Source organism: Nicotiana tomentosiformis, chromosome 10, assembly GCF_000390325.3.
Source record: "Nicotiana tomentosiformis chromosome 10, ASM39032v3, whole genome shotgun sequence".
Classification (NCBI taxonomy): Eukaryota; Viridiplantae; Streptophyta; class Magnoliopsida; order Solanales; family Solanaceae; genus Nicotiana; species Nicotiana tomentosiformis.
In genome coordinates, this window is record NC_090821.1 from 60,103,692 (window position 1) to 60,127,392 (window position 23,701).

General features: G+C 36.6%; 3 protein-coding genes across 9 annotated transcripts; 1 reads left to right on the plus strand and 2 right to left on the minus strand.

The window, feature by feature from the left end:
• Positions 1-950: 950 nt before the first annotated feature.
• LOC104115347 (uncharacterized) lies at positions 951-6,829 on the minus strand. Of its 4 annotated transcripts, XM_018777371.2 has the most exons (8): positions 6,681-6,809; positions 6,486-6,552; positions 5,619-5,717; positions 4,791-4,820; positions 4,491-4,592; positions 4,283-4,390; positions 1,591-1,645; positions 951-1,422 (listed from the first exon to the last, which is right to left on the minus strand). In XM_018777371.2, exons 3-8 carry the CDS (start codon positions 5,708-5,710, stop codon positions 1,369-1,371), a joined length of 441 nt encoding a protein of 146 aa, XP_018632887.1. In that variant the 5' UTR covers positions 5,711-5,717; positions 6,486-6,552; positions 6,681-6,809; the 3' UTR covers positions 951-1,368. The 4 variants fall into 4 exon arrangements, with proteins under 4 accessions (XP_018632887.1, XP_009624245.1, XP_009624243.1 ...); XM_009625950.4 differs by lacking the exon at positions 6,486-6,552 and having other exon boundaries at positions 6,681-6,829; XM_009625948.4 differs by lacking the exon at positions 6,486-6,552 and having other exon boundaries at positions 6,619-6,793.
• A 1,675-nt stretch (positions 6,830-8,504) lies between these two features.
• LOC104115349 (pentatricopeptide repeat-containing protein At2g26790, mitochondrial) lies at positions 8,505-15,561 on the plus strand. Of its 4 annotated transcripts, none has more exons than XM_009625957.4 (5): positions 8,505-11,176; positions 11,348-11,567; positions 11,693-11,822; positions 12,374-12,566; positions 13,382-15,561. In XM_009625957.4, the coding sequence occupies exon 1, from the start codon at positions 8,701-8,703 to the stop codon at positions 11,173-11,175; it is 2,475 nt and encodes an 824-aa protein (XP_009624252.1). In that variant the 5' UTR covers positions 8,505-8,700; the 3' UTR covers position 11,176; positions 11,348-11,567; positions 11,693-11,822; positions 12,374-12,566; positions 13,382-15,561. The 4 variants fall into 4 exon arrangements, with proteins under 4 accessions (XP_009624252.1, XP_018632889.1, XP_009624251.1 ...); XM_018777373.3 differs by lacking the exon at positions 13,382-15,561 and adding an exon at positions 12,679-12,874; XM_009625956.4 differs by lacking the exon at positions 13,382-15,561 and adding an exon at positions 12,686-12,874.
• Positions 15,562-17,000: 1,439 nt separating this feature from the next.
• On the minus strand, positions 17,001-19,074 carry LOC104115351 (uncharacterized). The gene has a single exon (XM_009625960.4). It carries the CDS (start codon positions 18,495-18,497, stop codon positions 17,409-17,411), a length of 1,089 nt encoding a protein of 362 aa, XP_009624255.1. The 5' UTR covers positions 18,498-19,074; the 3' UTR covers positions 17,001-17,408.
• Positions 19,075-23,701: the final 4,627 nt, after the last annotated feature.

Consider the following 23,701-nt stretch of genomic DNA (forward strand, 5'->3'; position numbering starts at 1 on the left):
GGACGGCTTATCGACTAAACCAAATAGAATTTTTTTGAACAACCATTCAATCAATACCAAAATTTTAATACCATCTAAGATCTGACCAAATAGTATTTTTTAATTGAAGAGTCTTTAAGACTACTCATATTGTCATACACGTTTAAACCAAAATTCTAATACCATCAAGACTACTCATACAGACATACATGTATTAATCATTGAGATTTCGATTTTTCGGCTTCTCAGTTCAAGAGAGAGACAAAACTGACGACTTCTTTATCTCTGGTGGCTGCAGACAATTGAGAATTAGAAAATACAAATTAGAGATTTAGCCATTTAGGGTTTCAATAATTCTTTATATACATATGGGGAGTGTAAATATAAAATTTCCTAACTGGTTAATCCGATACCAATAAGCCAATAAGTCTTCGGTTAACGGTTAACGATTTTGGTTCGGTTTTGAACACCCTACCCTGTAGTTGTACATAACCAAAGTAGTGAACATTCCCAGACTTGCAAAAGAACATTGGAGTGTTTAGGTTGGAATAAAAGGGTCTTTTAACACTTGAATTTCTATCTTATTTCGTACTATATAATTTTTTGAGTCGCATATTTTTCCTGCCTTTAGTTTTTATGTTGTTTCATGCTATACAATTTGTTTTCTTTGTGGGATCTTTTTCCCGCGAGAGTTAATCTCGTGCTATAACAGTTCGATTGTAACATAGTTTTGGTATTACTTCTATTAACCTTTTTATTAAAGGCACTTCGATAAATATAGGATTTATACCGGAGTTCCTTTTTGGGGGGAATTTTTTATTACAAAGTGTTTAAACAAGTAACTATGAGAACAATTAAATAGAGTACCGAAGGAAGGAACTTTCACATGTAGGAAGAAAAATTACTGATCCTGCCTTGTTGACAATTTTCCATGGAAGACAACTTTTTGCTCTAATTTATTAGGAAAAAAAGCAAATTTAAAATGTCCATGTTATTGTATCTCAACAATATACAACCTTCATAGAGACACACAGTTAGGCTTTAGCATTGACCTCAAATATATTAGTCAAATAGGTTGTATGGTTCCAATTCCACTGTTTACGAGCCATCGGTCAGTCAGTAATAAGCACAAGAAAACTAATGCAGTCGTTCTGATACCTAATGCAGTATCCAAAACTTCTAAAAAAACTGATGGAAATTTTAATCAACCACCCCTCCTCTTCCACAGATGATCTTTTTTAAAGGAACAGATAGAGAAGTCCTTTATAGAACATTTGCACATCCACCATTTTGATGGATAGAGAATTAGCTTAGTCTTCATTTTTCACTTTTTGGTGGTCCTCGTCTCTGTAAATCCCCTCTCCTTTACCAATATACAACATGTACACCTTAGTAAGCTGGTTCTGCCGGAAGCTGGAGCAGCTCACGTATCCCTTCATGAACCTGCATTCAAGTTTTTTCACAAAATATGCATCAGTTAGTGTAATTTCATCAGGAAGATAAAAGAACGCTCCGGTTTATCTCTCACAACTTGATATTATGTGCGTCCTTGAGAGCTCCGAAGCACATGTTTATGAGGAAGAAGGAAAGGAGAAAAATTAACCCACATACCATCTTGATCTGGGCCTTAATTGATGCAATTAGACGTGTATATTCCTCTATTTGCCTGCACATTTAATTGCAAAAAAATCAACATTCAGTGTAAGGCAAGAAACATGACTTAAAATAATGCTCGCCAGAGTATTTCCGCTTGAACATGGGAAAATGAAGTCATAAAACATGCCAGAGAAGGTTATTCTCTTCCTTGAGTGTGAAAAGCTCAAACACATAACTCCTTATCTTTTTCATCCATAGCAGTCTGGTTAAAGCTTAGACGAGTTTGAAAACAAAAACATAGATTGAACAAAATGAATTGCAGCCAGTTAGTTGAATGATACAAACAATAACTACACCTCAGCCTCAAACAAGTAGGAATTGGCTATATGAATTTTCACGGATCATGATTCTCAATTTAAACTCATCTCAAGCCAATATTATACAAAATAAAAATAAAAGGCTTAATACATATGCAGCCCCTTAAACTTGGCAGAAAATTTCACTTAGACACTTTAACTAAAGGTGTGACCTATTGAACACTTGAACTAATCTAAAAATGTGTCAATTGAACATAATGTGCAGTTATGGCACAGTGAGTGTTTTTCACCTCCTTTGAGAGAGTGAGTATGCTTCATATTTTCCTGAAATCACTTTTTTATCCAGAGATGTACTAGGCTTTCCTCTCCCTACATTCTTTCTGCCCCCCTAATTCATTCTTTGGCCGGATAATCCAACACCAACGAAAGCCATTTTTTCCGGTAATATAACCCGTTTTTCCAACCGCTAAATCACTTGGAAAATCTATAAAAATCTAGCCACCAAACCATAACAAGTGCATAAGTGAATTATGGATGATTTCAAATTCTAAAGAAGAAAAAGAGAAAAAATTGAATGTTGAATTTTCCTTCAAAATTCTCTGTACAATTCATTTTCAGCCCACGTATCTTGTAACTTGCAGTATCTCAAAATTTATCTTCCCTATGACTCTCACCTAGAAACCTCTCTACGTTGAAAGTCATGAAGATCCCCACTTCATGAATTATAGAACCTTAAATACGGACACAAAAGAGAGAAAAAACCAGAGAAGACTGAAACAAAAAATAGCACGAAGGGAACATGGAGAGAAGATGCAAGTAACGGTCGTCACAGCCAGAGAAATGGTGGAAGAAACCGTCTCCTTCGTTGTAACGCCAGTCGCGGACAAAACTGAAACGGAACGTCAAACTTTAACTCAAAGTCAACCCACTGTTGGCATTCTTTCTTCTAGCTCAAATACGCCGTCCTCGTATGTGGTTTTGGTGCAATATGTGTTATTTTGATTATTCATAAAAGGGCGTCTGTCAAAGCTGAAGGGAGGATAGTAACAACAACAACAACAACAACAACAACAAACCCAGTGTAATCCCACAAGTGTGGTCTGAGAAGGGAAGCGTGTACGCTGACCTTACCCCTACCTTATGAAGATAGAGAGGCTATTTCCGGTAGACCCTCGGCCGAGGATAGTGATTTCTGTATACTTGTTTTAGGGCAGGCGCCAATTTCCAGTTGTTTTGATTTCGCCGCCAATCGTGATTTCAATTGAATTTATTAACGCAAAGACAGTTTTTTGTGCATTTTGTGCTCTTGCCGGAGTAGGAGACCAACCCCAGTGGTCGGACTTTAATTTTTACTAGTTGCTGATGTGTCTTCTTTTTATTTGTCACTTTGCCATGCCAACTGCTGTGAATCTCACGCGTTCTGATGTTTTGGCTGAGTTGAAAAAGGTGTTCAATTGACATATTTTTAGCTTAGCTCAAGTGTTCAATAGGTTACACCTTAAGTTAAAGTGTCTGTGGAATTTTCTGACAAGTTTAAGGGGCCGCATATGTATTCAGCCAAAATAAAAAGTACCAAAAGTTCTCTATATTTCTACTAGCATATAGATCTCTGACAAGGCTAAAGGAGACCTAGGAAGCATAGGATCTAAAATAAACATACTAACATGAATATCTCCCAACTAACTGGCATCGCCTATATAGATTTTTTTCTTCATTGTGTCCTATCTTTCACTAAGTCTGCATGCATTTCAAGAGACAGTAAGTCGTCCGAGACAACTTCCTTGTGATTTTAGGTTTATCTCGTCCCATTTTAACACCTTCACTCAACATTATTTCACACCTATGAATCGGTGCTCTTAAGGAGCTTGGGCTACTCAACTGATAGGACTAGGGGCTTGCAACGCAGGACATGGCCGAACCATCTCAAGCGAACTTCTTTTATTTTATCCTCGATATGTGCTATTAGTTGAATTATGCTGTCAGTAAACTTTAAAGCTGGTTATTCATGAAATGCAGCTTTAACTGTACTGTACAAATCTCAGAATTCTGCAAACTTCCCCATCTCCATTTATTCAAGTGACTCACTTGCCAGTAATTGGTTTTAGGAAAGAGATCCAACCTATTTCTTATCAGTAAAAAGAGATCCTCACTATACATCATAAGGAGAAACTCCATGAGGGGTTTGATCTATTATTAAGATGACCAATTCATTGAATTCTTGTATTTTATCATCATCAGTTCTTCTCCAAATCTTAAGAACAGGAGACGGATTTATCATGTGACCAAGTTATACTTTACACAATTATCTAGATTTTGAAAGAAACAGTAACTGAATTTATGCCCTCAAACTTAAATAAAACACTAACGGTGGAATCACAAGTTAGAAGTACCTGGCTAATCTCTCCTCCCTTGCTGATATATACTTTAGAGCTTCCGACCAAGTGAACTCTACATGAAATCCAAGTCCGACGTCGACAAATATGCGCGTTGTATCTGGCCTGTCGAGCATGTTCAAATGATAGCAGACATCACTTGCTTTTGATTTATTTTTCTCAGAAAATTGCTTCCAACATTAAAATAAAGCTAACAAAGACTTACACATCAGCTTGCATGTATACTTCAGAGCCAAGATTAACCAGCGTCCTCATATTAGTTACACTGTTTTTCTCCAAATTCTCTATATTGCTTCTTAAATCTGAGCTAAAAGAAGGTAGTCAAGAAAACTGAACAGACCTCATTCCAACGTCAAAGTTCAGATAAACAATTAAACAATTTAACCCATATAGCTGCAAGTAAATACATCAAAAAGTCCAAACGACTGAAATAATGATCCAACTAAATTTCCATAACTGTGTTATATAACAATATAATACGAGTATAATAACAAGGGAAGGATACAAAATCTTTTGCTGTTCAAAGACCTTGTCCCTGCAGCCAACAAGTTAAAGGAAACAAAATAAACCAAGTTATGCCATCGTAAGATTATTTGCATGAAAGAAAATAAGATTCCCTGGATATTTCCTCAAGTAACATGTTTTTCCTACATCTGCCAGCAAGAACTAGCCAGATTCGTATGATGACGACTCAAGGGCTTCAAGCTCCTGGTTATGATAATTAAACTTAAATATGTATAGATCTTTTATCATATGCAGGTAACTTTAGTATTTTGGATATAAACCATTCCATTACTTTCTATGCAACAGTTTGGACATCACTGTTCCCCATAAGGGGTAATTTGTCTACTGATCAGTTTGCTAATTGCAGAGTTTATTCCAACACATTGCCTTCATACATTAAGATGCTAAAACTTTTTAACACAACATTGCGGGATTAAGCCTCAAATTGATGAACAAAATTTAACCATGACTAGAATAACACCTAGTTTTTCCTCGTTCTACTGCACAATTTGACCATTAATTTGGAAAATAAGTTTTTACAAAAGCAGCCATAATTAATACTATGATTGATGGAGGAGCAAGCTAAATAAGTTTAAGGAAACCACCATAATAGGAATCTACTAGAATATACTTTAAATATAGGTCATCAAAGATCCTTTTCTGTAAATATGAAAAGTGAAATGTTCAGCCGAAAAACTTCTTTGTCATTCAAGGATAGGGATCAAATAGAAATGCAGTAAATGGTGTGAAAGGAAGTAATTAGAGATATATGACACAGAAAATGATTTCAGGAAAACCGAGGAAACTAGAATGAGATATTTGTTACAACCGTTCAGCAATTGCATGAACAAGATCTGGTTTCAGACGGCGATCAACAAACTCCTCAAATCTCCTTACTTTCTCATGTTTAATAGTGTCCATTGCAATCCTGATACAAGATAAAATTGTGCAAGAAAAAACTTAAGCATCGCATCAAAGATAGAGCAGAACAAATTAAGAAATGAGACTCACACATCCGGAGACAGTGAAATAGTCACAGTTAGAACCCTAATTTTCACTCATTAGAGTCTAAAACGAAGGGTATTTCTCTTCCCTCCTTCCTTCAACCATTCCTCTGTTTTTTTTTTCTTCTTTTTTTTAATGGCAGGTGGTGTCCGGACCAGTTTACGGCTCCTTGATTATTGCTATCTATTACTTCCCACCAGCACAGGTACCGGAAAACTCTGCCACTAAAGCTTATGACCTTAGGTAGATGGGAAGAAATTCACCTATTGTTCTTTTTGCATCTGCTAGGATTTGAACTTGAGACCTTATGGTTCTCCAATGTTTATTTTCTTTCTTCCACTTTTTAATTTTCTTTCGAATAATAGTGGTGTTCCAGTGACGGAGCCAGAATTTTGGTTAAGGGGTGTCAAAATATATAAAAGTAAACATACTAGGAAATTAAGGGAAGTCAATACATAATATATATACATATAATTTATTTTTTTACCTACCTACACAGTGTATGTTTTCCGCGTTCCTATAAGGTGGCTCCGCCAGTGTGGTGTTCAGGCCACCTCGATTACTCCATTGCCAATTGCTAAGCTACATCCATGGTTGCTTCTCTCTTTTCTCTCCTTTTTCCGAAATTTGTTTGTTTATAAAATGTTTTCAAATCATGGAATCAGAATAAAACAAATTTAGTAAAACATACAAAATTATATTTTTTGGCTTCTCACTCGTTCAAAAACCCTCCCTTCCATTACCATAACGAAACATAGCTACAGCAACAAAAAAAAGGAAATATACATTAAAAAAAAAGGAAGCAGAAATTAAGTTGAATTTACCAGAAATGAGGCAACTGTATTTAAGTCAGCCAGAGAAATTGAGGCAACTGTTTAGTATTCACCTAGGGTTTCTGTGGAATGAATGAAGTCTGTTGCGTAGTCAGAGACCGATTCCGACGAGAAGAGAGCTTTGGACATTCACTCGTCGCCTTCACAATTTATTCATCTCGAGTTTAGGCTACTGCTTCCCGGGCTAAAGTAGTGTTTTTATTTTTTATTATTAAATTGAAAAACTAATGAGTTTTTTTTATTGACTTAGTAGGCGTTTGGATAAGAAAAAAATATAATTTTTAAAAAACAAATTGGAGTTAAGTTGAAAAAAGTTGAAATTCAAAATTGTGTTTGAATATACATTTTCCTTGAAAATTTATTATAAGTTTATGAAGAAAAATGAATTTTTACATGAAAATATGGTAAAAGCCACATTTTCAAATTTCCAAACTCATCTTCAGAAAATCATTTCAATGTATAACCAATTGTTTGAAATTTTTTTGCAAAAAGAAAGAAAATTTTCTGATGGACAAACGGGTCCTAGATTTGATAGGACAATAAATTTTATTTTCTTAAGTTATAATCTCAGATTAAACACGTATTTTTGTCATTTTATCCTTTGTGATATGATTTGAGATTACTCTAATAGGTGTTATTGGGGATTGCTTTGACGCCAAATGATGCGCTACTAGTTCCACACAAGCAGACTGATTGAAAATAAATTGATCAATGGGGCTAATGAGATAAAATAATAATATATAAATTGAAGAACATAAAATATCTCGATCCCAGATAAGCCATTAGTATGTGAAGCCAACATACCCAAAAACGACCCCAAGAAAAAGCAAAGATTAAAGAAGAAAAAATTACCAATCCAACTTGAAGATACTTTTAAAGCTCGAGTCGAACAAATATTTTGCTTAACCTCACCATAATATTTGTGAACTCACACTATGTAAAAACTCTACCTAAGAATAAGTCTATTATTAAAAAATTTATTTTAATCAAGATAGGAAAAACTATAAATAAGGAAAGAGAAATAATAAAAATAAGGAAAGGAAACGAAAACTCATATTTTGCAAGTATTATTTTTTTTAAAACTAGAAACATGTCATAAAAATGAAACAAGATGCACTTAATTAGTTATTTTTGAAATACAAAACATCTTTTATTTTTTAAGGAAACAAGAAATACGATTGGGATATTTTGTTCTCCTAGCTATTAACTTTGTGCTAGTCGGGTTATTCACGATCGTATCACTTTATTTGTCAGAAAATTCACACATTCATTTGCGTAAGTCTAGTTAATAATAGTAGTGCCGTTGTTCAGTTCGCATCGATTCATATTACAATCCATTATATTTTTAAAGTTTTATGTCTAATCTCTTAAAATATTCTTAGTTTACACGTAAGATATATGAAAATTAAACACAATAGATCATTGCAATATCATTTTTTAAATCAAATTATAAATGACTATGGGAGTGTTTGGATTGACTTAAAAACTGTCAAACAAGCTTCAAAGCACATTTTGGTTAGTTTAAATGTTTGTCAAACTTAAAATATATGTTGAATTATTTTCTCACTCACTTCCGGCAAGTATTTATAATTTTTAATTAGGGATAACTCCAAAAAATATAAATTATGAAAATAATATAATATATTTACAAAAGATTTATACAAACATATTTCACGTGTGAAAAAATTACATATTGCCGATTTGATTATATTTTAACTGACGTTATTTTTTGCAGTTAATGTATAAATCAAGCTAAATATTATTGTATTTTGAACTTTTAACACCAAAAAACACTAAACAAATAGGAATATTGAATATTACTTACTCCAATAATATAATTAGTTGAAAAGTTACGGGAGAAGCATATTCTGGAGGCTGGAGCGGCTTATTTTTTTCCGACAGTAAAATATCTTTTGTAACTCGTCCAACCATTTTTGAGCTATTCGTATATAATTTGGGGTTTAGGGTTTAAGAGTAGCATAACTCACTTTTGCTACACTGTCACTTGAACGAACACAACAGTCGAAGGAAACTTCCTACAATCAAATCAAATGCGTGTTTGAAAAGTTTTCCATGTGGGTTTCAACAATAAGGTCAGCTTCTTATAGATACCTATTCAAGAACAGCTATCAATTTATTCGACTTAAATCAGTTTCTTCAGTAGCTCAATTAAGCCCATATTTTTCGGATTCTAGTTCTGATGAACAAAATGGAAATACCCAAATGAAAAATAGTACCAATAATATTGTTGAGGTAAATTCTTATTGGGTCACTGAAATGCTCAACAGTTTAAAGGAAGAGCCTGAAAATGCTTTATTATTTTTTCGTCAATTAAAAGAAAGTGGATTTAAACATGATGTACATACTTATATGGCTATGGTTAGGACATTTTGTTATTGGGGTATGGATATGAAATTGGATTCTTTATTCGTGGAGGTTATAAATTGTGGAAAAAAAGATTTGGGGTTTGAGGTTTCTGATTTGTTTGCGGAACTAGTGGAGGGGTTAAATGCTGAGGGCCCTAATTCGTTGGTTCAGGCTTTGGATGGGTTGGTTAAGGCTTACGTGAGTTTAAGGATGTTTGATGAAGCTATTGATGTGTTGTTCAAGACGAAAAGGTGTGGTTTTGGGCTGAGCGTGTTGTCGTGTAATTATCTCATGAATCGTCTTGTTGAGTGCGGGAAAGTAGATATGGCCGTGGCGGTTTATAAACAGTTGAGGAGGATTGCGGTGAAACCCAATGTGTATACATATGGGATCGTGATCAAAGCGTTATGTAGAAAAGGTAATTTGGAAGAAGCGGTTGGTGTGTTTGAGGAGATGGAGAAAGCTGGTGATACTCCTAATGAGTTTACTTATTCTACTTATATTGAAGGGCTTTGCTCGTATGGTCGATCAGACTTGGCTTATGATGTATTGCGGGCATGGAAAGGGGCGAATATACCCCTTAATGTCTATGCTTATACTGCTGTAATTCGCGGGTTTGTTAATGAGAAAAAGTTGCAAGAAGCAGAAATTGTTCTGCTTGACATGGAGGAGCAAGAACTGATCCCTGATGCCTTTTCTTATGGGGCTATAATTCATGGTTACTGCGATACCGGGAATATTACTAAAGCTCTGGATTTCCATGACAAGATGGAAGCAAGGGGTATCAAAAGTAATTGTGTGATTGTCAGCTCAATTCTTCAGTGCTTGTGCAAAAATGGTAAGGCATGTTATGTTGTTGATCAGTTCAGTAGTTTTATGAAGCAGGGCATTTTTCTTGATGAGGTGGCTTATAATGTCGTAATTGATGCCCTGTGCCAACTCGGTAGGTTTGAAGAGGCGGTGGAGTTGCTTGATGAGATGAAGGGTAAGAGGATGACACTTGACATTGTGCATTACACTACTTTAATAAATGGGTATTGTCTCCATGGAAAAATATTAGATGCGTTGGATTTATTTGAAGAAATGAAAGAAAAAGGATTAAAACCTGACGTTATTACATATAATGTGCTTGCTGGTGGATTTTCTAGAAATGGCCTTGTTAAAGAGGCACTTCACCTTTTGGACCATATGAAGGGACGAGGGTTGACGCCAACAACTGTCACACATAATGTGATTATTGAGGGCTTATGTATCGGAGGTTACAAAGAGCAGGCTGAAGCATTTTTTAGTAGTTTGGAGTTTAAATCTATAGAAAATTATGCTGCCATGGTGAATGGGTATTGTGAATCAGGCAACACGAAAGATGCCTATGAACTTTTTGTTAGGCTATCAAAACAAGGCATTTTAATTAGAAGGAACTCTCGTTTGAAGCTTTTGAGTAGCCTCTGTTTGGAAGGTGAATATGGGAAAGCGGTAAAGTTGTTCGAGATAGTATTGACTTTAGGTGATGACACTTGTAAAATAATGTACAGTAAACTAATTGCTTGTTTATCTAGTGCTGGAGATATGAAAAGGGCCAGGTGGGTGTTCGATAATATGGTTTGGAGAGGATTAACGCCTGACGTGGTTATTTATACTATGATGTTAAATGGTTATTGCAAGGTGAATCGCTTGCAGGAAGCCGTTAATCTTTTTGATGATATGAAGGAAAGGGGCATTTCTCCTGATGTGATCACTTACACAGTTATGCTTGATGGTCACTCTAAGAATTTAAAAAGAGATCGATTGTCATCATATACAAGGAGGAATGGCGGAGAAATCGGGGAAAATATAGTTCCTCCAGCTTTTTGGAGTGAAATGAAGGAGATGGAATTAACAGCTGATGTTATTTGCTACACTGTTTTGATTGACAGTCATTGTAAATCAGATAACATTGATGATGCTATTCGCCTTTTCACTGAAATGATTGATAGAGGTTTAGAACCTGATAATGTTACATACACAGCTCTGATATGTGGCTATTGTAAGCAAGGGCATGTTGAGATGGCTAAAGACCTTGTGAATTATATGTGGAGTAAGGGAATACAACCAGATAGCCATACAATCTCAGCATTACATCATGGTATCATAAAGGCCAAAAAGGTGCACCTTAGGCATAACAATAACTTGGGAAAACGCTGAGGTATTTTCAACACCTTACATTTCCGGTAGTTTATTATTGGATTTCTATGTGCTTGTTAGTTATTTGGTCTGAATTTCTCGTGCACGTTTTGTATTTGATCCTTGATGCATCAGCTTTGAAGATTCTTTTCCCTGTGTACATTTTGCATCTCCTCATTTTTATTTTGTGCAGGTGATTCGATCCTCATAGATGAGTGATATTTATTGGAGCTCTATTGCACTGCGTAAGTTGTCTATTATGGAAATGCTGAGCTTCATGCAAGGATTATCAGGAAAATTGCACGAGTAAATTACAACAGGGATTGGGGTGCCAAGCATCAGACCAACATGAATCATTCTGGTCAATCTATACCTGTTGGTGGTATTGCCTATAATATTGCTGCACCATGAAGGTAACCAGTGTCTCTGTTCCACTATATTATGGTTGCGTTATGTTCGTGCAATTCTCGTTATTGACCTCCAGCAACGTCAATATCTTCCTCAAATGCTTGCTTACACTTTCTCTTCCTTACCGCAGCCTGGCTGATACAATAGCACATACTTCCAATGCTATATTATACTCACTGCTGTCAGCTTGTGCTTTGTTCTTGAATACTTGGATCAAGGTTTCAGGATCATCAGCCTATGTTGTAGCTAAGCAGTTAAAGGTATGATCTTCATTCGGTTTCATGGCTTTATATAGACATGTTTTTGTTAATATAAAGATGATCCTGAGGTTGAGAGCTAAAGTCTCTCTCACCCTGCACACCATTTCACCTGTCAAAAGAAAGATTAAAGAAATTCTGTTGCTGTTATATCTGAGTCCCTGTGTACTATTATCAGGTGTTCAATTTATTTAAGAAAAACATGTGTCACAACTTGAGCGGATATAGATGCAAGTCGACTTTGAAAAGAACTACTTAACTTCCATGTTTGAACATGTTTGTGTCGATGAAAAGATATAGGTGGACTGTTTATGCATAGAACTGCAGAAAGCTGGGTTTGATTTTTACTTATCCAACAGCAAAAAAAAAAAAAAAAAAAAAATTGGTAAGTTAAAAAAAAGAATTTTGGGTTTGACTTGTTTTGTTGCCTGAATTTTCTGATTTTACTATCTTGATATGGAACCACAACCTGCACAAGTATTGTAGTTGATAAACTGTACAAGAACTTGTCTCCCATGCTTTTCCTGGTGTGTACCCTTTTCTATGATTTCCAGGAATGGTGATGCCTGGGTATCAGAAATTAAACATGTACAAAGAGTTAAACCTCTAAGATATGGACAGCTGCAGCCTTTGGAGAGTGTGTGGCATCCCGACTGTGTTGGGTGATCTGATGGGAGCAATTGGTTCAGGGGCTGGAATTTCTTGGCGGTCGCCATCATATATCAGTATTTTGACACATACAAGAAGGTAAAAGCCAGTGAACTTGGTTTGTTTAGTCTCTCAGCGCCATAGTGCAGTTAACTCTTGGTATCATGCAAGCTGCAACATATAATTAGCTATTCCTTCTCTATCTTTGAAGGTTTCAGATCAAAGATCAATAATTGGACAGCCTTGCAACAATGAGAAAGCTAGCTGAAAAAGATGCAGTAACTGAGGCTCTGGAAGGGCGCCGTTCTTTGTGTCTTTTTTGCATATATTGTAAAAGAAAAAGATTCATGTTATAACCATGTTGTATAGAAACCTTTTTTGATTATAATTATCCATTTTGATTTCAATACGGAGCACTGTGTTTACTATCACCACCACAATTGAAAAAAAAAATTCTAACTTGTTGGGCCCCTGCATAGCATGGGCATCATCCCTCTAGTTTGATATATATATATATATATACACACACACATAGAAAGATGAAGCCAAGTGCCAAGATCAGTTTCAACATGTCTTTTTCTTGGAATTTAATTCAAAGCTGTTGTACTTTTTTGCTCTGATAGTCTAAAAATGTTCTCAATATGACCCCCCAAAAAACCAAATATCTCTACTCTTAATACCTTTCGTTTCCGTTTGAACAGCTTATGTAGCTCTTTATATAAGGACTTACGTGTCCTTTTACGCTGCAACAAACAGCCACCTCACCAAATACCTTATTTTCCTCTTTTTTCTCCAAAATCTTCTTTGCCTCGGTTTCCCTGCTAGTTGTGTCTTTCTTTAAGTTTCTACAATTTCTACCCTGTTCAGTTTCTTGTTCACCTTTGTTTATTTAATCTCTGCTGTTTATTGATCAGGTTTTCTTGGCTTTTATTTGGTTTCTGTAATTCATCTGCTTTGTCTACATGGAGAACATCTATCCGTGCACCCTCCAAATTCCACATGCATCCTTCTGGTCTTCCGCAAGGTCAGAGGTAAGAGACAAAATAAAAGATGGTGAAAATCGTGACACTTTTAGAGGCTGTCATTTTATAAACTTTTTTTGTTCTCTTTGATAGGATAGAGAAGTAGAAAGAAGATGCAGTAGCTTATTTATTGGTATACTGCGTGGAAAATGACGGCATTCATTGTTTACCCATTGTGGTCATGCATTGATAGTTCAATTTTGATATTTGGAATGTGAGACTTTAAATTTTATGCAAGAGTTCGTTTATCGTATTTGATCCTGGTATATTTGTTGATTCATAAATTGATGTTTAGTACCAGCAGAAATTAGAAAATAACTGAAAAGAGACTTCAAGATGAATGTGCCCTTATTGCTTAGACAATGAGGTATTGGTGAAATGAAGGATGAATTCCATCTGTTACTACATATTAATTTAGTTCAATCTTTTTGAGCATAGTGCATTTGTTGAAGAATATGGATGTGAAATGGATAAAGGGAGTACATGGCTGAAGACGCTGAAAATCGAGTCTGGTAACTGCAATAGAAGTATGTTTTGTACCTCGGATCTTCCAAAGATTTGGCTGAGAGACGAGTTGCAATCATTGTTTTGAGAAAGAACAAAGTTTGATCTCCTTATATGCGATATCAGGTAGATTGTAGTTTATCTGTACATTCCGATTTTTTCTATGTTTTTCATTTTTTAATAAATAAGTGATTTTAGCCATCTTATGATCCAAAGAAGAATGAAGAATACAACAATAACAACCCCGTAGAGTAAACATGAGAAAATTTTCTTTTAGATTCACTTCTTTGCCGTTGGCTGCTGGGGAAGCCAGTTCTATGAGGCAAGTCAATGTGGCCAACTTAATGAAGGTAGTGTTGAGGAATTTTCAGTATTGATTCTATTTTCCGCTTTATTCTTGGGGATAAAACTAAAAAAGTTGGTTTGTGCAGGGATGGAATATTATAGTCATGGATATTACCTTTTTCTTTTCGCCTTTGTATATTTCTTTGTCTGCTTAGTCAGGGAAAGCCTGTCCATTTCTCCCCTTTTTTTCTTGTTTGTTTCGCATGAAGCTCAGGGATTAAAAACAATGCAGAAACTTGTTGAAATTTGACTCCAGTTTTCTTTTTACTGGATTCTGATGGATCATCTTTATTGTGAAAATCCTCCTATTTCTTTCTTAATATCGCTCTAAACACATTCTTTTATAGTATACACTTTATTAGTAGAATGAGATCATCAAGCATTAATTCACTGGAGATTTCACTGAACTAATATTTTTCAATTATGACCAGTTCAAAAGATATGAGAACCCAAGAGCTTAGACCTGACTCCTCAGAAGATAGAATATGAATATGTGCCTTTTGTTTCCCTTTTGGTTTCCAGCAATAGAATAGGTGCTGGGTGATGAACTAATGTATCTTTGGTTTATTTATATCAACATTGTACTAGGTAGGGTGGTCCATTTGACTAATTATGTGTAGTTATTAACGACTTTCTAATCCTACGTTGATAAGCATTGTGTTTTAGGCATGTGTTTTATATCTTTTGGTGGTGGAAGCATTTTAAGTAGGAGCGAAGTGTTCTTTTTATTTTTAATTTTAACCTCTGAAGAAGTCAATTAGTTCACTGATTTCTTGCCAAATGACAGTGAATTATCCTTGATAGAGGAATCTTTTCAGTAAGATCATGTGATTGATAGCGAACAATCTTTGTTGAAGAAGATAATCGTTCTTGCTAAAAAGAGAGGGAATCAAACCGGTAATCAGGCACAGCTTCAGGGAGATTAATGCAGTAGCAGATAATCTAGGTAAGGAAGGAAAGAAGCGAGCATGTTTTGATTATGTTAGCTATCTAGCCACCTCATCCCCTACTACCCTTCAGTTACTACTAGAAAGGGATAAAAGCTAGACTGTTTTTGTTAGAAAAGCCTCGACTGAGGTTTGTAATTTTTTTAGCTCGCTTTGGGAACATCTACGCTCTTAGGAGCGCTACTTGTTGCAATGCTACTTAGTTATTAGTAATATATTTGCTGTTTTTACCAAAAAAAATATTCTGGATAAGGAATAATTTCTTTTTGGTACTCATGTGATGTCTATTAGATCATAAAGTTTTATTTGGCTGAAAATTCACCCTTTGAAAATTAGTAGTTTTATTGAATCAGCATATGCTATCTTTATTCATACTTTCTTATTGCTCTTCACCTAGCAGTTTTTGAATTATTTGCTTGGAATATACTTTAGTTTGTATTTCATTTGTTTGTTCTGTTTGAAGTACTCGTGCTGGATTGATCTTGCCGTCTTGGCATACTTGATAGGGACCGATTCGTAATATTCTGGTTGCGTTCTGCGTTCTTGCATTTCTTTTCTCTGCTTCACATTTAGATGCAAATGCATTCATATTTATAGTAAGATCACATTCTCATGCTTTATCCAGGAGGCTGTGGAAAATGAGTTATTGAGGAAAATGTTTTCAAAACATTTAAAAAAAATTGGAAAATATTTTTGGGAAAATATTTTCCTTCATACCAAACACACCCTAAGTCTTTGCTTTAAACTAACACCAAAAGGTTATGGAAAGTGTTTTCCTTCGTACCAAACACACCCTAACTCTTTGCTTTAAACTAACACCAAAAGGTTACTATTGCAGTTGTGTGTATTTTATAGTATGAATTTTGTACCAAAGGTACTTATATTAATGGCTGTTGGAAAATGTTTTAAAGAAATTGTCACTGGTGCTTTATTCTTATTTGGAAGGACTTCCCCCCACCCCCCCAAGTATTAAGCTTGAAATATTCTTTTTAATCGCAATGTTGTTATATCCCCAGAATCACTTGTGGGATTACACTGGGTCTGTTGTCATGGTCAATCGCAATGTTGTTATATCTTTATAGGCACATGAATATTTTACCGTACCCTCTTAATTTTTTGTTAAAGATGTCGTGTTTATGTTTTGTTGTATCTTTATCGGTACCGAGTGTTTACATCACATATCAATAAATAAATGATACTTGTCACTTTATTTAACCACAACATAATGTATTTAACCATGTTAAGTTACCATTTGTTTTGCACATGATCTTATTAATTAATAATAATTGGTTTATCGGCTATCCTGTTCAACTAAGCTCAATTATGATACTAGACTGGAAGATAATTGATCCCTTGTTTCAAAATGCAAATAAAAGTACAAATTGAGTGAGAGATTTGGCTATTCCAAAGAGCTTTACCTACTCTTTCCCGAGTTAATGACAACTTGCATATCTGGCATTCTTAGTAGCGTTATGAAACAATTTATGAGGGAAATTCATAGACACATAAAGATGGAGGGAAATCACATAATGAGTGAATCTCTTCTTTAAGCATGAGATAACAACACTCCTACATAGCAACTAAAGCATTAATGACTACTTTTCGAGCCCGTGATCTATAGGTCATACAGAGACAACTTTATCGTTGCTCCAATGTTCTGTTATATGGAGTAGCTAAGGCAGTAAAGACTCCATACAGATTAGGACAGACAAAAGTAACTCATAAAATAAAATTCAGAGTACCTTTATCATTATGGATGATGAAAAGAATAGTACATGTTTAAACTTATGATATCTTGGTACAGTTTTTTTGCCTGATGATTCTGTGTCAACATCCTAAACCTCGAACTATCATCTTTAGATTGATCTCTCCAAGTTATAACTATATGCTGGTACAAAATGGATCTCTGAAGCAAAAGGCGATCAAGTGGTTGAAAATATTAACACCGCACAACGTATCCCATATCAACAAATACTTTCTCCAATAGGACTTCGACACATTTTCTCATTTTTCCACGAGAGGCACGATTTGCGTACAAAGAAACTTTCACATAGCAATTCCTTCTTCTCATTAAGAACTTCAAATAGCTTTACAATACGTAAAATTAGCTTTCGAACATGTTGTTATTGAACTTCTTCTAATGCTGAAGAAATTGTCAAGGCTTCTAATACAGGCAAAGTTTCTTCATTTGAGGCTTCCATTCTATAGGATTTACAACTGAAGTAGAAAACAGTACTCATCATAGAGTCAATAAGCATAACAAACGAATACATTATTACCAAAAGGGGCCCTTCCCATATTCTTGAAGATCCATTTCCATAGCTTAGTATCTTCACTCTATGCTCAAACAAACCCTCCACAAATGCCATCCCAATAGTCGATCCGAGAAATATCAATAGCCCAACTTGTGTTTGCCCCTTAATGAGAGAACTGGACCGAAGCAACGCCTGCGGTCCAGAATCATCCTCCAAAACAGATATCACAATAGCAATATTGCAAATGATCATAGCATTTGCTAAAATTATAGAAAATATCATCCCAACTATCATCGCGGGGTACAAAATCAAGTCCGGAGGGAACCCCATTACAGAGAAAGCACTGCTCACCGCCACAAGAAGTACAATAAACAACGCGAGACAACCAGAAATCACCATACACACCCACATATAAGTTATGACGATGCGCTTCCAAATCTTTGTAACAATAACATAAAACTTCTTAGAGTCGAAATTCTTCCTCGAATAAGTGCAATCAACAGAGTAGACTATAGCAGCTTTAGACAAGAGCAATAAAGTAACATATAAAGGAAAGCACATTACAGCTGAAATCACCATTTCAGAAAACTTTTGGCAAGACTGTTTGATAAAGGGCTTAAGTGGAAGGCCACTGGACTTAGCCAAAAGCAATAACCTAATAGTCAGTTTCTTCACAATAGATTGATCAACTAAAACATTAGATAAAAGAATAGCAGAAACAGGACAAATTAACAATGTAGCAATTGACAAGAAACCTATAGGATTGTACCTAAGAATCCTCACAGTTTCCTTTAAAATCTCCAATGCATCCATAGAATGATCAAAATGCCTATCTTGGTAATCACCATTATGATCTGTGGACTCCGATTGAGAATCTTGAAAATCCGGCTCATGATATTTTTCCTTATTTAATGCAAGTGTGTTAATTCTTGGACTCAGTCCAGTAAAAGCTTCCATTTTTCACCAACCCCAATTACTCTTTTCAGTTTTTTTCTCAAAGCCAACAAACTAAAATCTGAATTCCCTTGTCAGATCTGTATGTCTCTGGCTCAAGAGTCAAGACTTAAGATTGAACGAATAACACTGTCCTATCTAGGATTTAGAGTCCGCGAGTTCCAAACCAGTACAATCTACTATATATAGTACATTGTTTTAAAATAAATTTGCCTATATTTTTCAGTACAGGTTCAAATTAAATGGCTCTGCCTCGTAAATCGAGTAGTGCACGTGAAAACCACAGACCCAAAGAAAAAAGAAGTGAAGAAAAGTGGCACAAAGAAGCTGATCAAGGTCAGAAGAAGTGCATGCAGAGAGGGGGGTGGGGTGGGGTGGGATGGGGGGATAACGTGAAGGGAGAGGAAGGAGAATGGCGTGAGAGGGTAATGGGGATCGTTTAAGAAGAAGAAGAAGAAGAAGATTCGAAAGTGAAAGTGAGATTACAAAGAGACTCTGAGAAAGGAAAGAATTTTAATAATGGAGAAAAGAGAATTTGGACTTTAGATTTGGCTTCGATTCTTGGAATTACGTTATTTAGTTGTTAAAGGCAACAATGGTGAGAGTATGCGTACGCCATGCGTCCCTTTACATTATTATTTGACTATGCATGCATGTAACACGTGCGAGGTTCCCCCTCACATAAGATTTTTTTTCCCACTAGCTCCATGCAAAGTTTCTACTTTTGATAAAACATACTATAGGTTATTGTAAAAAGAAAATAAAATCAACCTGGCCAAGAACAAAATAAAAAATTACAATAACAAACGTACAAACAAATAAATCAGTGAATTCCACAAGTAGGGTTTGGGAAGGACAATGTGTATGCAGACCTTATCCCTATCCCAGGAGGACATAGATCTTGTTTTCGATAGACCCTCGGCTAAAGAAAATATGAAAAAAGAAGCGGTGGCAACAAGCAGTAACAACAACAAGATATTAAGAATACCGAAGCGAAAGATAACAATCAAATAGTAAGTAATAACAATCTAAGAATAAGATCGAAGATACCATACTAATACTACCGGTATAAGAACGAAAAAGGAAATCGCTAGACTGCCTACTAATCATCTAACCTAATCCTCGACTTCTATCCCCGTTAAGCTTAAGCTACACCATATCCTGCCTAGAGGCCGTTTGGATTGGCTTAAAAAAAGTGACTTTTCAACAAAAATAACTTTTAAGACAAAAAATAATAAGTTGGGAAGAAAGAAGAAGCTTAAAAGCTGATTTGACTCATCCAAACACCCTCCTAACCATTTATCCCTAATACTTCCTCTTTTCCTTTTCCCCTATTCCCGGTGTAATACTCCATGAAGTGCTTTCTCTGATTATAAGAAAGAAAAAGGAATAAAAGAAGAAGAGAAATTAGAGTATTTTTGTCATTTAGCCCAAGTTATAAAATTTAGTACATTGTAGGAAAACTAGTAAAGTACAAAAGAGGCTATACATAAAATATTTAAAAGCCAATGAAATCATATGCCACGAATAAATATAGAGGGGCTACTAACTAAGGGCAACCTATTAAAATGAATAGCGATGTGAAAGTTCTACATTTTTGAATAATAGTGGGATCATCAAAATTTATGTGGATGGTAAACTTTGTATTAGTGAGTAAAAGTTAGCTTTTAATTAGAAATGTATTACTATGTTACTTGAATTTCAGGATTATATATATTAATAAGAACGAAAAAGGGTCAAAAATATCTCTTTACTATTCAAAAAAGATTATTTATACCCTCCGTTATATTTTCGATCAAATATTACTCTCGACATTATAAAATTGGACAAAAATACTCCTCCTCTGTTAATGCCCTCCATTATGACCAACGCTATCTACGTAGCTCGACATTTTATGAAGTTGGACGCCGCGTGTCATACCATCTCATTACCACCTCCGATCCCATTTTACCCTCTTCCCACTTCTTCTTCTACTACTATCTCCCCCTTTACCCCAACCATAACAACCACCATACCCTCCTCCACCAGTAGCAATCCTTTCAAATGCATCAAGAATATCCACCAATTTTGACAAAGAATCATTGCGTCTTCCCATCCACCAAATTCAACTGGTCACAAAGACAAAATGTTCATCGATTACAACAAAAACACAGTAATTAAAAGATTCAGAATTAAACTCAATAAAAAGAATCTTGATTTTAAAGTAATTGATACATAATCTAACATAGACGACAATTATAACAGGATTTTGATTTTAAAGTAACTGTGCTAACGGGCTTCTCGTAAAATTGGAAGATGGGCAGCCTAAGCCCCAACATCCTTACATCTGCAGCATACATCATGTTAAACCAACCAGTCATTCAGCTGTAATTCTCGAAAGTTAGCACATACCCATTCATAGTGTTTGTGAATATGCCTCAATGAAAGTTGATAACTTTACGTCAAAAACTTACTTCACTCCATCCTTGTCAAAAAGGTTATTTAGCAGCATTGATAGCCATGATATGTGCAAAGCTATATCACAATTTTGTTCTTAAATTTTTGTTTCAAGGCTTACTTTTTTCTTTTGGGATTTTAGGTTTAAGTTCAATTATTCATAAATGAATGTTAAGATCCATTAAAAGAATAAATAACTGATGTTTCAATCTTTGATGGTTGGATATGATTCTGATAAAGTTTTAATATCTAATATGTCAGATTTATCTTAGATAGCGAGTTGAGATAAAAATGGAGTAACACTACAACAAATGTGATATTTAGCTACAAAACTTTTAGCCACGACACAAAATAGCCCCGGAGCCTGGGGCAGGATCTCTTCATGTGACCCGGATCTCCACACTCGTAACAACTCCTCGGTACCATAGACTGCTGCCCCAAAGTCTGACCCTGATGGCCTGAATACCCACTAGAAGAACCCTGAATGGCTGGTGGGCGGTATGAACTCGCTGGCATGGCACTGAAATAAGCACTGGAAGAACCCTGATGAACTGGTGGGCGATAAGAACTCTCTGGCATAACACTAAAATAGGGTCGCGCGGAGCACCCCGAGGAGGTGGTGGTGCTGAATATGTGGGCCTACTAGGCTGACCCCTCCCGAACTGACCTTTGCCCCTAGCCGGGGCACCTCTAAACTCTCCAGAGAAACGGGCCCTCTTGTCATGCTGCATCTGCTCTCTACTCCTCTGGCGGTAGCCCTCAATCCTCCGAGCAATCTCCACTACTAGCTGATAACCAATACCCATCTCAACCTCCCGGGCCATACTAGCCCGAATATTGGGGTGCAACCCCGCAAAAAATCTCTGCACTCTCTCTGCGTCGGTAGGAAGTATCATAAGTGCATGGCGAGACAACTCAGAGAAGCTCGCCTCATAATCAGTCATTGACATCTGACCCTGCTCGAGCTGCTCGAACTGACCTCGCAACTCTTCCCTCTGAGAGGGTGGAATATACCTATCCAAGAAAAGCTGTGTAAACTGGTCCCAAGTCATGGGAGGGAAACCCGCTGGTCTGCTAAGAAAATGAGACTGCCACCATCTATGGGCCCTGCCCTCCAGCTCGAAAGTAGTGAAATCCACCCCATGGGACTCCAATATACTCATGTTGTGCAGTCTGTCCCTGCACCTATCAATGAAGTCCTGAGGATCCTCGTGTCGCTTACCCCCAAATACCGGAGGGTGAAGCCTAGTCCATCTGTCCAAAAGATTCTGCGGCTCGCCGGCCGCAACTGGTCTAGGATCAGGCGGGGGCCAGTCAGGTGGCACCCCAACTAGATTCTATACTTTTCCGTCCAGACCAGATGCAGTGGCCTCAGATGGCGTGATCACAAGTATTATTTCTGTCTGCAATAAATATGCTTCGGTGTTATTTGATCGAGGATCTACCTATTCATATGTATCATTCTTTATTGCCATGCCAAGACTGTTACTTTAGTGATGCCAGCGTTTCCCGGGTTGGAGTGGAAGGGTTCGTCTGTCAGTACATCTAGTCGGGTTATCTCTTTCCTGAAGGCTCGACACATGGTTGAGAAGGGTTGTTTGGCTTATTTAGCCTATGTTCGGGATACTACCGCAGAGTTTTCGACGATTGATTCAGTGCCAGTAGTCCGGGAGTTCGCCGATGTGTTTCCTTCTAACCTTCCAGGCATGCCGCCAGATCGTGATATTGATTTTCATATTGATTTGGCTCCAGATACCCAACCTATATCTATCCCACCGTACTGTATGGCTCCGAAAGAGTTGAAGGAGTTGAATGAGCAGCTTGAGGAGTTGTTAGCAAAGGGTTTTGTGAGACCAAGTATATCACCTTAGGGTGCACCAGTGTTATTTGTGAAGAAGAAAGATGGGACTATGCGGATGTGCATTGATTATTGCCAGTTGAACAAGGTTACCATCAAGAACAAGTACCTGTTGCCGCGTATCGATGATTTGTTTGACCCGTTGCAGGGCGCTAGGGTGTTCTCTAAAATCGACTTGCGGTCAAGGTACCATCAGTTGAAGATTCGGGACTCAGATGTTCCGAAGACTGCCTTTCGTACCAGATATGGTCATTATGAGTTTCTAGTGATGTCCTTCGGCTTGACTAATGTCCTAGCAGTATTCATGGATTTGATGAACAGAGTGTTTAGGCCTTATATTGATTCCTTTGTTATTGTCTTCATTGATGACATCTTGATCTACTCACGTAGCCTAGAGGAGCGCAAGCAGCATTTGAGAGTGATGCTTCAAACATTGCGGGAACGGGAGCTATATGCTAAGTTCTCCAAGTGTGAGTTTTGGCTAGAGTTTGTAGTATTCTTGGGGCATGTTGTATCAGGAGAGGGTATTAAGGTGGATCCCAAGAAGATTGAGGCAGTTCAGGGTTGGCCTCGTCCCACTTTGGTGGCTGAGATCAGGAGTTTCCTAGGGTTGGCTGGTTATTATCACCGGTTTGTGCAGGGTTTCTCATCCATTGCAGCACCTCTGACTAGATTGACCCAAAAGGGTGCTCCGTTCCGTTGGTCCGATGATTGTGAGGCAAGCTTCTAGAAGCTCAAGACAACTTTGACTACAACACCGGTTCTAGTGTTGCCTTCCGGCTCAGGGATGTATACGGTATATTGTGATGCTTCACGCATTGGCTTGGGTTGTGTGTTGATGCAGGAGGGGCAAGTTATTGCATATGCTTTTGCGTCAGTTGAAGATTCATGAGAAGAATTACCCTGTGCACGA